General features: G+C 32.2%; 1 protein-coding gene across 1 annotated transcript in view; it reads right to left on the bottom strand.

Moving 5' to 3' along the window:
• Window positions 1-10,473, bottom strand: part of ALDH7A1 (aldehyde dehydrogenase 7 family member A1) — a 34,246-nt gene extending 23,773 nt beyond the window's left edge. Inside the window, exons 1-6 of the mRNA XM_051994660.1 lie at window positions 10,246-10,473; window positions 9,371-9,424; window positions 5,809-5,874; window positions 3,464-3,544; window positions 2,533-2,656; window positions 99-231 (exon numbers count right to left, since the gene is read on the bottom strand). Of these exons, the coding sequence (XP_051850620.1) occupies window positions 99-231; window positions 2,533-2,656; window positions 3,464-3,544; window positions 5,809-5,874; window positions 9,371-9,424; window positions 10,246-10,440 (653 nt within the window). The 5' untranslated portion in view covers window positions 10,441-10,473. The remainder of the gene's footprint in view (window positions 1-98; window positions 232-2,532; window positions 2,657-3,463; window positions 3,545-5,808; window positions 5,875-9,370; window positions 9,425-10,245) is intronic.
• Window positions 10,474-14,649: the final 4,176 nt, after the last annotated feature.

Raw genomic sequence — 14,649 nt, 5'->3', positions numbered from 1 at the left:
ACAAAGTGAAGTACAAATCTGCATGAAAAGCAATGTTATAAGTTGCATATTTGAAATTGTTAAAAAAAAAAAAAGGAAAAAGAAACTGTGTGTCTTACCAAAGGCAGACATTCCCACAGATCAGAGCAATAGCATTATTCCAACCATACACAGCCACTGGGAAATTGAATGCAGTGATGATTCCAACTAAGCCCAAAGGATTCCACTGTTCAATAAGGGCATGACCAGGTCCTGAATGAGAAGAAATACAATTTACTTTATCTTTGTTTGATTCATTATGCTTCACACATACAGAAACATATACATACACAAGGGGGGAGAGAGAGAGAAAGATTCCTTTAGAGGTTTTTGGATGGGATTAGTAAGAGCTGGATTGGCAGTGATAATCAAATCAATCAGCAAATAAATATAAAGCACTTATTATGGGGCATTGATGTGGAATGCCAATAAACTGACAAGCCAATTTGGCAAATCATTCAGAGACAAAGCTTCTCATTTTATGAGAAGTCATTTTGCATTCTAAGAAAAAGAAGTAGATGGCTATAGTCAAACAATAGGACCCTTTAATACTGATTATTGCTACAAATGTCTTAATTTTTATTTCTCATCATTAAATATGCTTAATCATGTTCTCTCTCTTTTACACACAGATTAACAGAATTCATCACCTCTGAACACAGAGACCACCCTCATGCATAGAATTCCCTCCTCATTTCTAACTTCATAGAATACTTTACTTTCAAGACTCAGTTAAAGACCTTTGAATGCAGGGGTTTTTTACTTTTCTGTGTCATTGCCTCCTTTGGAAATATAGTGAAGCTTTTAGACCTCTTGTTAGAGGTCTCTGTAGAGGCACAAAATAAAATTCATAAGAAAGGTTGCTGGTTACCACCCGTAATTCATTTTCTTAGGGTTTAGTTTTCCTTCCAGTCCTTTTATAACTTTCCTAAGAAAAAAAGATTGGAGGGCATTAATGGCAACTGGATATATTATTTAAAAACTTTAAATAATGTTGATTGGCCCCAAATTGAAAACCACTGTTCTTTAAAAAAAAAAAAAAAAAAAAAAAAAAGATTTGCAATATTCCCTCTACTAACCTCCCTTACTATTGTGGAAGCATAATACTATTTTTTTAGATTAAGTGAAATATTAAGAAATAACTTCATATGGGCCTTCTCAATCAGGGGACAGGGTATGAGAAGGAAGGGAGAGAATTTGGAATTCAAATTTAAAAAACAAAATTTTTAAAATTGTTTTACATGTAACTAAAGAAAATAAAAACATTAAAATATTTTTTAAAGACTTAGCAAACTTAAAAAAAAAGAAATATTTCTGCAATCTAAATAATGAAGGAAATCTTATGAGTACTTAAACTCAGGAAACAATGTCCCTATCCTTTTTCTTAGATCTAATTTCTTTCTTTTAGGAAAGTTATAAAAGTTCTGGAAGAAAAGCTAACATCTAAGTAAAATAACAAGTGGTAATCAGACATAGACCAAGAAATATCTTCTCTTTACTTTAGACCATTGCTTTCCTCTGAAAGCATCAGAGTAGTGATCCATCTAAAAACAGTACACTCTTTCCCCTTTTCCTAAATGATTAAAGTACTGATAAGTGAGAGGAAGTCTCTGATAACTCTGAGAAAGGGACAGCCAGTTAAGGGAGAGCTTTTGAAGGGAATGGTCAAAAAAAGAATTATTTTAGGGGGATGATTCTTCAGGAGCTTTTCTGAAAGATTTTAAATGACTACTTTTCTTGTAGATAAAAATTTACTAATCTAAACTATTTCATACAAAAAAATATGAATTATGGTCTATTAAAGATTCAAATAAACGTGGTTTCAAAAATGTGTTATATCAGATGCCATGTTAGAACATGAGCGAATTAGCATTTCTCATTCCAAGGAAAACAATACTTATATTCGTAGAAGATATAATTGTTTCTCAGATGTTTAAAATGAAAAATAAAAGTATTAAAAAAATTTTCTTTAATACGACCTTGTATTTATTCTATATACATAATATGTACATGTCTTCCCAATAGAATGCAACCTTCTTGAAAGCAGAAATTGTTTCATTGTTGTATCCCTTCTGCCTAACACAAAGTCAACATTTTTTGACTGGAAAAAAATAAAAATCTTTCTGCTAACCAGGTATTTTCTTAAAATTCTAGAGGTAATAGTCTAAATTATTTGCTTTTTGGTGGGACATCATATCAACAGAAGATGTACTTTCTAATTTTCCAGATCAAAACTTTTAAATAAATATGTTCTTAAAAGAAGAAAATTAATTAACTATTAAGTAACAGAATACAACTGATAAATACATGGTCAAGCATATATCAACTACAGATGATGAGTTTTCTCCATCCTTTTCAACAAGCAGATTAATTATACATTCAAATATGATGTATCTAGAAAATTTTTGGTTACTCTGTACCTTCCTTCAATTTATTTGGTAACCTGCAGATTTTACTAGAAAGATGTATAATTGTAATTAGCAGATTTCACCACAAATTTTTTTACTTGCTTACTTTCTGAAGGCAAAATGGGTCCTCCAATCATTCGCGATAAGCCAACAGCATAATCACAGATATCCACATACTCCTGAACTTCTCCAACACCTTCCACTAAGATTTTTCCCATCTCTAAAGATACCTGAAAATAAAAAATTTTATATACCAATTTAAAAAATATTTAAACATGAATGAATCTTTCAAACTTCTTAAGTAAGCATGAAAAAAAAAAAAAGCACCTAGAAAAAAGACATTATGAAGTAAAAAAAGACAAACAAGAAAGGTAAGATTAAGAAACATTATTGCAAGACTTAATCAAAGATTTGAAAAACAAGACTAATGAAAGCTTACCAAACAATTATTATGCACTTATTATGTGGAAAGTATAGCACTAGGGATTAGAGGGATATACATGTTAAGGTCTACTACTTATAAATAAATGTCAGGATCTAGTTTCTACTCTCATGAGCCATACAATCTAGTAAGGAGAAGATATATATATATACACACAGATAACCATAAGATAAAATAATAGATAATAAATATAGAAGTGCAACATATAAGACGAGAAGTCTGAAAGGCAAAAAAAAAAAAAAATCATTAAATGAACTTCTGATTTCTTCTAGATTCATGCTACTGAATTGTTTTAAAATAACAAAGTCTTTTAATGAGGTAGATGCAGTTTTTCAGTTTTTTAAAATTATCTTTAATGAAATTCAAAACAGAATATTAACATCTTGTATTAATAAGTACTACAAAAAGTTCTAGAATGTTCCAACTTAAATGCCCTTTTTCTTATTTATAGTGTGTATAAATAGGTAAAAAATCAAGTTTTATTTCTGTAGAATCAACTTTCAAAATCAATCTTCCATAAAATAAGAACACAGAGCAGTTGTAAGTTAGTTGTTGGATTTTTTTTAAAGGCACATTTACTTTTAAAATATCTTACCAAGTTTCCTAAAATCTGGATCTTCTGTCGCAAGGCTTCACCAATTTGTCTTACTATTTCTCCTCGTTTAGGGGCTGGAATCTAAGTAAAGAATGAAACTCCACTGATCAATTTAAAAGACAAAAGCACTTAGAATTGAGCAGCATAATTTTAGTTAGTGATTTGCAACATTTTTCACGTGGCTTTAGTTTGGATTTCTATGAAAATTTCATGATCATACTCTTTGACAATTTATGTATTCATTCATTCATTAATTTTAATCTGTTCCTTATGTATTTTCAAGATGAAATTACTGTTATGACAGTAAAATCCAAAGCATCACTGATTTGAAAGCTTTTCAAAGGAATGCTAACCATTCTCTACCCCTACTGTCAGGAGAAAAAACTTTTTATATGGTTGATCACAATCTGTGTAGAGTTCCAGTACTGTTTTACAAGTAATTAAGAATTGTGCTATCAAAATATTCATCAACTTAAAATACATTTGAAGCCTTATTTACATAATGGCAAATATACATTTTGTTTAGAGTAAAAAAAAAAAAAAAAAAAAGAGTCAATCCACAAAACACTTTTTGGAAATATAGGCAGATCTAAATTGAAAGAAAAATATTTATTATCCTTGGCTAGGCAGAATCAACATGTTAAAAATGAAAATTTAATTTTTATCATAATATCAAAGCTACTAAAGAATTACTTTACTTTTGTGTTTTGTCTACTTCCTTTTCCAAATTGTCACATTTTCCAACCACCATTTCCCATCTATTTAACAGTTAAAAGAAATGGTAATGGACGTGGTAGCTACACAATGAAGCAAGATGGTGAAAATATAACTTTAGCTATCAGTCATTATTCTTAGAGCAGAAGCAGAAACCAAAGATTCTGAAAGGACCCCAGTAGTGATAAGAAAAGAATACCTAGACCTAGATTCAAATTCTACTTACTGTGTAAGTCTGTGTAACCTTAGGAAAGTCACAGACTAGCTCAGTTTCCTGGTCTATAAAATGAAAGAATTTTACTAGACTTGTAAGATCCTTTTAGCTCTAAGTCCAAGAACATCCTAAACCCGGTGACCTTTAATTCAACTATTTCTGAATGAGTATTTTTTCTAAAATACACCAGATATTCAGCTTTTTTCTGAACACCTCTTGTGAGGGGACATTTGCTATATAATATCACCCACCTTACAATGAAGGGAGCCTATAACACTTTAGGAAAACATTATCCTGAAAATGATCCCAAATTTTAATCTTTGTAATTTCAACACACTGTTACTCAATCTGTCTTCACAGAAAAAATAGTCCTTCTTCCACATAAAAAAATCTAGAAATATTTAAACAGAACTACCAAGTATGTCTCTATAAGTTTCTTGATCTCTAGGCTAAATATTTACAATTTAGCAATGATTACATAGGTAATTTTTGGAGGAGAGGGCATGCAAAGGTAAGGCCAAGTACCTTATCAAATAAGGTAATATTCTTTTTTCTGGGCTACATATGTACCCTAAGTAAAGCTTTATATAAGCAAAAAAAAAAAAAAAAAAGATTTTAGTACAAAATTTTCATACATTATAACTGTTCTTACATCTTATTTTTTTTTATTAACAGTAGAATCTCTCCAGCATCTGACCAATCTTCCCCCCAGACACTTTCTCTTACAAGATTCTCTAGTCTGATAAAGGGGATACAAACTATTTCTTGGGAGCAGAAAACAAAAGATATGTAAAATATCAATTATTTCAGAGTCTCACCTTTTTTTTTAATATTTCTTATGCCATAAGATCATGGCATCAAGTCTAGTACTGGAAGAAGTCTGAGAGAAGCCATCTAAACTATTTTAAAGATAGGAAAGTAAAACCCAGGAAGATTGTGACTTGCAAAGATCACAAAGATAGTAAACACCAAAGGCAGAATGTGAACTCAAATCTTCAGCTACTTATAGACAGTGCTTCTTCTATCATATCATGCAACATCTCCCTTTGAAAAAGTCAACTTGTTTGGGCCAGCAAAGCAGCCTCCAAGTGCTATCAAGAACATTAATAAATACTTGCCTTGGGCCACATTCTAGTCAGATGATTCACCAGGGCAGAGCAGATAGGGTTAGGCAGCTTAACAACATCTTTAGAAGTAAATCTGGGATTCTTCCCTATCTAGAAAGATATATTTCATTTCCTCTGAAATTAATTTAAGATAGCATCACACCAACATAGAGGCTTTTTAATCACTGGTTGTCAAAATTCCTAATCTCATTTATTTGAACATTTCACTAGCCCTCCTACTTTGCCCCCACAATACATTCCAAAAATAAAGGTAGAAGCAAATGAATTGTTAATTGAGTAAAATTACTTACATCTGCCCATATTTTCCAAGCTTCTTTGGCTTTCTTTAATGTTTCTTCATAGTCTGCCAGGTTAGCCTTATACAAGGAATAATGGGGGAAGAGAATAAACAGGAAGAAAAGCAAAAGGAAAGGTTACCAATAACCACTCAGACTATACAGATATAGTTTTATATATACATATATATGTGTATTGTGTGTGTGTTTGAGTGTAACACTACCTAAAATCTTAAAAAGATGAGAATACGGATGTATTTTACATACATATATTTTCTACATGCTGTATTCTCATATAGGATGTTTTAGGTAATATTCCCCATCTCTGCAGAACAAGCAATTTTATAAACCCCAAAAGATATACTGAAATTATCGTGTTTTTTTAAATAATTTCCATTTCCCCATACGTAGTCTTAATCCACTTTCCTTGTCCAAAATAAACCAAATCACAATTATATGTTGTGTGTGTGTGTATGTGTGTGTGTGTATGTATTATACAATTATATTCATAGAATATAACCAAGTGCTCACTAATATATCTAGTTCTTACATGGACTATCAAAAGAAGAGACTATCTCATACTATTTATTAAATAAAATTCATTTAACAAACATTTATTTGGTGTCTATTATATTAAAGTATTAAAGGAAATATCCAAAAAATATATAGATGAAATGAAAAATACTAACACACATGGTAAACACATAGCAGACACATAGAGTATTTAATTTTAAAGAAAAAGTTCAATACCAGCCCTGAAGTCAGGAGGACCTGAGTTAACATCTGGCCTCAGACACTTAACACTTCCTAGCTGTGTGATCCTGGGCAAGTCACTTAACCCCAATTGTCTCAACAAAAAAGAAAAAGAAAAAAAGAAAAGAATAGAAAAGTTCATTTTTAGCTGGAAGATGGGAAGGATATTAGGGAAGTCTTCACATCAGATTACAGCCAAAAAAAAAAACCTCATTTCTTTTCTTTTTTTATTAACTTATTACAAATTTAAATATCACTATTATCTAATTTGCTTTACAATTTTTTACAATCAAATAAATGAATTCCAATACATGAAATTTCATTACTCTTGAGTCATTTCTCAAAATTGTCCATTCCTATTCACTTTTTCTGTTATGAGGTTGTACTTGGTAAGTACTTTAATTTTGCTTTTTTTTCCAGCTTTAAAAATAATTTTAAGTATTTCCTCATTTTTTCATATTCCTCACAATAGTTGGTCTTACTTGCTTTAACACATTTCAAAAAAAAAAAAAATACATTTCAGAGACCCTCTATTGTTCTCCCAGACCCTTTCAGGGGGTTTATTGACTAACAATGCTTATTATGTTTCAGTCATGGTGCTAATTCATAGATACAAAGGTTGCAAAAAAAAAAAAAAGACAAAAGATACCTCCTGTTCTAAAGGAACTCATAGTCAAATGGGGGGAAAAGTTGCAAACAATTATGTACAGACAATCTATATACATGATAAACTGGAAATAATCAACAAATGGAAAGCATTAAAATTAAGGGAGATTGGACAAGGCTTCCTGTAGAAGGTGAAATTTTAGCTGGGTTCTGAAGGAGGACAGGAAAGTCAGGCAGCAGAGATGAGGAAAGAAAGAAAAAGAGATGAAGCATTCAGTAAAAATTCCCAAAGTTGGGGATGGAGTATTTTGTACAAGAAATCATAAGGAACCCAGAGTCACAGGAACATAGAATTACCTGGGAGACACAAGAAAGTTGGAAAGATAAGAATGGTCAGGTTATAAAGGGTTCTGAACACCAAAAATAAGATTTTATTTGGTGTTAGAAATGATAAGGGGGGGCTCCAATGGAGTTTATTGAAGGTAAGTATCAAATCTGTGCTTTAGGAAGATCATTTTGACAACTGAGTAGAAGATGGACTGGAGAATGATTTGTGATAAGGAAGTCAACTAGCATGTTATTTTAACAGTCCAGGCATGAAGTGATCAGGTCATGCACCAAGCTAATGATAGTATTAGAGTGAAGGGGGCATATGTGAGAGATGTTATGAATGTCAAAAGTACTTTTTAAAGTTCTATTAGAGCAATTATCAGTAAATAGAAATAAAAGTTCTTTGGGAGACCCCCAGTAATTTTAAAAAGTATAAAGGGAACCAAAGATCAAAAAGATCAGAATCCAAAGCAATGATTCAGATTGTTACATTATTTTATCAAATAAGATAATATATATACATGTATGAGTATGTGAGTATATGTAAGGCACTTTGTAAATCTTAAAGCTAAATGCTTAAAGCATAAATGCTAGCTATTATTATTATTACTATTATCATTACCACAATTTAACCACTCCCTCTTCTTGTGCCAGTTAATTTCAGTTTTTTGCAATTACAGCTAAGAAATTTTTTTTAAAACTCTGTCCTATTTTTCTTAGTACAATTTGTGCATATTTCCAATGATGGAATTACTGTGTTACTAAGAGTAAGATAAGTTTTATAACTTTTACTGTGTTGTGAATTGCTCTCCAGGAAGATTTTACAATTTTACCAATGAATACCTCAATTACTTAATTTACATTAATCAATATAAAGTAATATAAGGTTGGCAAATTCTCAAAGTTATTGTGAACAATTTGCATTTTACCATTTGAAAATTGACATTCACATATATTTTTAGCATTTAGCTATTTTAGTTACCTTTACAAATTTTTTAGAGTTTTTACATATTTAGGATATAGTTTTTACATTTGTCAATATTTCAAAAATGTCATTTATGCTGACATGTACAGAACTGTTTTATTTTTTAGTTGCCTAAAGGTAGCTAGGGAGTGCAGCAGAATATGCAAATGTGGTCTTAGACACACACTTAGCTGTGTGACTCTAGAAATATAATTTTTCAATACTAGTTTTATTTTCAAAATTTATGCAAAGCTAGTTTTCAACATTTACTTTTGCAAAACCTTGTGTTCCTAATTTTTCTCCCTTCCTTCCCTTCCCAAACCCCTCCCCAACATAGCAAATAATCCAATATGTTAAACATATATATGCAATTCTTCTATACATATAGAAATATAATTTAAAGTTTGTCTAACTCAGTTTCATTAATTGTACCTCTCAGGATTGTTGTAAGACCTGAATAAGAAAATATTTGTAAGAGTAATGCTTAATAATGTTTATTTTCTTTCTATTAAAGCAAGTCACATCTTATTCAATTTGTTTAACAGAAACAAAAGTATGAGATTAATTTTGCTTCAATTTTTTCCATTTTATTGCATTTTTCAACATTAAATAAGAACCACTTGTTTCAAATCTCTTTCCATCCCAATCTTCTCCAAATATATTTGTTTCATAATAAATACTTTCTCTAGCTTTTATGTTCTCTGGGGCTTAATTAAAATACTTATTCTTTGTTTACATCCTTTGGAATATCTAGTATCTCTTTTTTGCCCAGTAAAAGACAACATTTATAGTTCTTAATAAATGCCAAATTTTAAAAAGTACCATTCCCAACTTTAGGCATTTTCATTATTAATTACTACATGCTCTACATAAGTTCAGACACCCCCCCCCCAAAAAAAAAGTACAAAATAATAGCACACTTACCTGGCGGACCCTTGCTATAGGCTCATTGTTAGCTGGGCAGTAGCTTGTAACAACCTTTTAAAAAAAAAAAAAAAAGTCTTTTAGAGTATGTTATAAAAAGGGGAAGAGAAAGAGACCAACAAAATTTTCCCGAACTTATCTGCCATTGTTTATTGAAAGCATTGATCATTTTTTTCTGATGGGTTTCAAATACAGTACCTGGCTTTTAAAAGTTCACTTTTCAAATACACATGCTCTCAACATGCCTCTTACTTTCCCTTTTAATATTTAATCTTAATTATGCAAGAGGCATCATCTAGACTAACCTCATCATTTTATAGAGAAGAAAACTTAAGTCCTTGGTAAATCGTTACATGCCCAGGGCCAAAATAGCTTTTAAGCAACAGAATAGAATTTTGAACCCAGGTGCTCACTATAGCTGCTACAACTCAGGAAAATTTTGCAACCTTACAGATAATCCCTTTAAAAAGGTGATAACTACCCTCCCACTTCCGTCTTTTTTTTTTTTTTTTTAACATTTGAGAATCACTAAACTGGGGGAAAATTAGCGTTAAGCACTTCAGAAAGGAGACATAAAAATTCTCTATAGTGCAAAGTGTTATTTCCCCAAGTAAAAGTATTGCCCAACATACCACTGCAAAGTAACTTGAGTTTGCACTAACTTTAAATAAATATTTGCATTTCCTTCTCTGGATTCAAGAATCTAACATTTAAAGGGGTTTTAAAAGTATAATCATTAAATTATTGTTTAAAACATTAACAAAAATTAAAATGCTATTTATAATGCAACCTAAAAGGGCAATGATTTTTGCAAAATAGAAGAGTTATGGCTTCCGGACCAGCTAAGATCAGATTTCCATGAGCTCCACGCTTACCTCTCCTCTTCCACCCCAAGTCCCATTATACACGCCTTCATTTTCTTCTTTGAGTCCCAGATCTTTCAACCAGGAATATTGAGGCTGATTGATCAGTAAAGTAGACATAAAGGCAGCAGGTTTGTGGCAGTATCTTAAGATCTTCCTCCTTCCTAGAACGATTTGCCGAGAAAGAGAAAAGGTTAAAGGAAGCATAACGAGCACACAATTGAGTCTTTTACCGAAGGAAGCTATTAAAACAGAAACCCACCCCTGCTCCCCAAGGTTGTGATTGGTCAGTTCAGAGTCCCGCCTTCCTCGCACATCTGGCCAAGTAAGCTTTTTCTGACCCAGCTTTGCTAAAAGATTGCTCTTGCTCAGATCTGAGCTCCTCCCCGAGAGAAAAACTGCGAGAGATACCCAAAAATAAATAAATAAATAAATTCGTTACTGCCATCTATTGTTTAGAAAAATAAATGTTTCAAAACCGACTTTTAACTCCCCTCGACCCAATTTTTGCTATCAATAAACAAGCATTTATTTATTAAGTGCCTACTGTGTGTCCGTGTTAAACTTTGACTACAGAGAAAGGTAAAAACATCCCCTTCCCTCAAAGAATTGGCATTTGTAATGGGGAAGACATGTGAGTAACTAGAAATATACGAGATATATACAAAGTAAATGGAAAGTAATCTAAGATAACAGGCTCTGCCTGAGGGAAGGTGAGGACCAAGGACCTCTTGCAGAAGGTAAGATTTAAACTGAATCCTGAAGGAAACTAAGAGGCCAAGAGGCTGACTTGGAAAAAGCAAAGTATTCCAGGCATGAAGCACAATTACTGCAGAAGCAGATAGTTGGAGAGGGAGTGTCATGTTCAAGAAACAGCAAGTAGGACTACGTTGCTGGATCTTAGAGTAGGCAAACAGGAGTAAAGTCTAAGAAAACAGAAAAAGTAGGAAGGGGGCAAATTGTGAAATGTCAAATGGAATTTTATATTTGACCTCGGAGGTAATAGGGAGCCAATGGAATTTATGGTTGGTGGAATGACACAGACCTGTGTTTTAGGAAAATCACTTCAGATATTGAGTGAGACATGTGCAAAAATGTTTATGGCAGCCCTTTTTGTAGTGGCAAGAAACTGGAAATTGAGTGGGATGCCCATCACTGGAGAATAGCTAAATAAGTTATGGTATATGAATGTTATGGAATATTATTGTTTTATAAGAAATAATAAACAGGATGATTTTAGAGAGGCCTGGAGAGATTTACATGAACTGATGCTAAGTGAAATGAGCAGAACCAGGAGATCATTGTATATGGCAACAGCAATATTATAAGACTATCAATTCTGATGGAGGAGACTTCCCAATAATGAGATGATTCAGACCAGTTCCAATGATCTTGTGATGAAGAGAGCTATCTACACCCAGAGTTAGACTGTGGGAACTGAATGTGGATCACAACATAGCATTTTCATTCTTTTGTTGTTGTTCACTTACATTTTGTTTTCTTACTCATTTTCTTTCCTTTTTGATCTGATTTTTCTGTGCAACAAGATAATTGTATAAATGTTTACATATATTGGATTTAACATATATTTTAATATATATAATCTATGCTGGATTACTTGCCGTCTAAGGGAAAGAGTGGGAGGTGGGGAGAGAGGGGAAAATTTGGAACACAGGGTTTTGTAAGGGTCAATGTTGAAAAATTATCCATGCATATGTTTCGAAAACAAAAAGCTTTAATTTAAAAAACAAGAAAGAAACTGAGTAGGAGAGATTTGGGGAAGGGAAATGTCCAGGTAAGAAATGATGAGGGCTTGTACTAGAGAGGTAGCCTTATGAGTTTAAAAAAAAAAACCACATATGAGATGTTGTAAAGGTAGAAACTTACAAGACTTAAAAATAGGTTGGATAGACCCAAGACTTTCCTACACTCAGGGGTCTTGGCATAATGAGAAAAAAAATATAAGGGGGAAAAAAAGATATGGTTCCCATATCTTTGGAGCCAGACTTTTCAAAGGAATGAACTCCATCTCTGTGATCTAAGGACTCAGTGAATCGGTGTCCTTTCCCCCTTCAACTAACCATATATTTATATACTTATTTATGTATAAATTACGCTGCATTTTAAAGTATATCTGCCTCCAAACAAAATTCAACAATTATCACTGAAACACCACTCAGATATTCATCCTATTTGTTCTCTTATTTTACCTCAAAATATTTGGTGCCATTCGCTCTGATTTCCAAAAAATTGGTAGGAATCTCTTGATAACTTGACACATACTATTCCACAGAACTGTGTGGTAATATATATTATATTATTCTCAAGGATGGTTTGCCAGAGGTGTCAAATTCAAGATAGCAGGCTACATGAGGCAGGCAAAAAACACCAGTGAAAAATAAATTATTATATATATATAAAAATATAAGTGGAAAATGTTTAATAAAATAAATAAATATATAAAACAGCATAAATAATGTTATTTAGTGGTATTATAAGTCAAAATGCAACCAGCAAAGATTCTTTTCTATTTGAATCTGACACTACTGATTTAGACAATCTTACTCATGACATCTCCACATCCTTTCCTCTCCCTTACTCCCCTTCTCCCTTTCTGTGCCAATCTCTACTGATCATACTTAAATTCAAAAAATCAACTCTCTAAGTACAAAATAGAAGAGTTATGATTAGACATCAATTTGTCAGAATATGATCTAGAGGTTTTAGTGAAGTACAAATTCATTGTAAGTCAGGAAAATTATGTGACAACCCCAAAAATGTTGATGGCTACAATAAGAAAGAACCAGCTTCCAGGAATAATGAAGCAGTAGTCATTCTAATTTGCTCTGGTCAAACCAAAGCTGTAGAATTGTATTTTTAGAATCATAAATTTAGAGCTGGAAGGAACTTCAGAGGGGACCTGGTACAATATCATTAATTTGTAGATGAAGTAATTAAGATCTAGCAAGAGTAAGTGACTTGCTTAAGATGAAGCAGGTTATAAATATCAGAGGTGTGAATTGAACCAATTCAGTGATCTTTTCATTATACTATAGTCTTTTTTATTGTTTAAAGCTTTTTATTTACAAAACATATGCATGGGTAAATTTTCAACATTGATCTTTGCAAAGCTTTTTGTTCCAAATTATCCCCTCCTTCCCCTCACCCCCTCCCGTGAGGGCAGGTAGTCCAATACATGTTAAATATGTTAATATATATATGTTAAATCCAACATATGTGTATAATATTCATACAGTTATCTTGCTGAACAGGAAAAATCAGATCAAGAAGGAAAAAAACTGAGAAAGAAAACAAAATGTAAGCAAACAATAACACAAAGAGTAAAAATGCTATGTTGTGGTCCACACTCAGTTCCCACAGTCCTTTCTCTGGATGTAGATGGTTCTCTTCATCACTGAACAGTTAGAACTGGTATGAATCTTCTCATTGTTGAAGAGAGCTATGTCCATCAAAATATAATATTGCTGTTGCCATGTATAATGATCTCCTGGTTCTGCTTATTTCATTTAACATCAGTTCATGTAAGTCTCTCCAGGCCTCTCTAAATCATCCTGCTGATTGTTTCTAATAGAACAATAATATCCCATAACATTCATATACCATAACTTATTCAGCCACTGATGGGCATCTACTCAGTTTCCAGTTTCTTGCTACTACCGAAAAGGCTGCCACAAACATTTTTGCACATACAGGTCCCTTTCCCTCCTTTAAGATCTATTCAAGCAGTTGAAAAACTGCTAAATCAAAGGGTAAGGACAATTTGATAACTTTTTGAGCATAGTTCCAAATTGCGCTCCAGAATGGTTGGATCTATTCACCATTACACCATCAATATATCAGTGTCCCAACTTTCTCATACCCCCTCCAAAATTTGTCATTATATTTTTCTGTCATCTTAGCCAATCTGAGAGGTGTGTAGTGGTATCTCAGAGTTGTCTTAATTTGCATTTCTCTGATCAATAGTGATTTAGAGCACCTTTTCATTTGCCTAGAAATGATTTTAATTTCTTCATCTGAAAATTATCTGTTCATATGCTTTGGCCATTTATCAAGTGGAAAATGACTTGAATTCTTATATATTTGAGTCAATTCTCTATATATTTTAGAAATGAGGCCCTTATCAGAATCCTTAAATGTAAAAATGTTTTCCCAATTTATTGTTTCCCTTCTAATCTTGTCTGCATTAGTTTTGTTTGTACAAAAACTTTTTAACTTAATAAATCAAACTTACCTATTTGGTGTTCAATAATGAGTTCCAGTTCTTCTTTGGTCACAAATTCCTTCCTTCTCCACAGATCTGAGAAGTAAACTATCCTATGTTCTTCTAATTTATTTATAATATCATTCTATATGTCTAGATAATGAACCTATTTAGATCTTAACTTGGTGTTAGAG

The sequence above is a fragment of the Antechinus flavipes genome, chromosome 1 (assembly GCF_016432865.1).
Source record: "Antechinus flavipes isolate AdamAnt ecotype Samford, QLD, Australia chromosome 1, AdamAnt_v2, whole genome shotgun sequence".
In the NCBI taxonomy this organism is placed as follows: Eukaryota; Metazoa; Chordata; class Mammalia; order Dasyuromorphia; family Dasyuridae; genus Antechinus; species Antechinus flavipes.
Note: the sequence above shows the minus strand (reverse complement) of the source record. Positions and strands in the feature narration are given on the sequence as shown.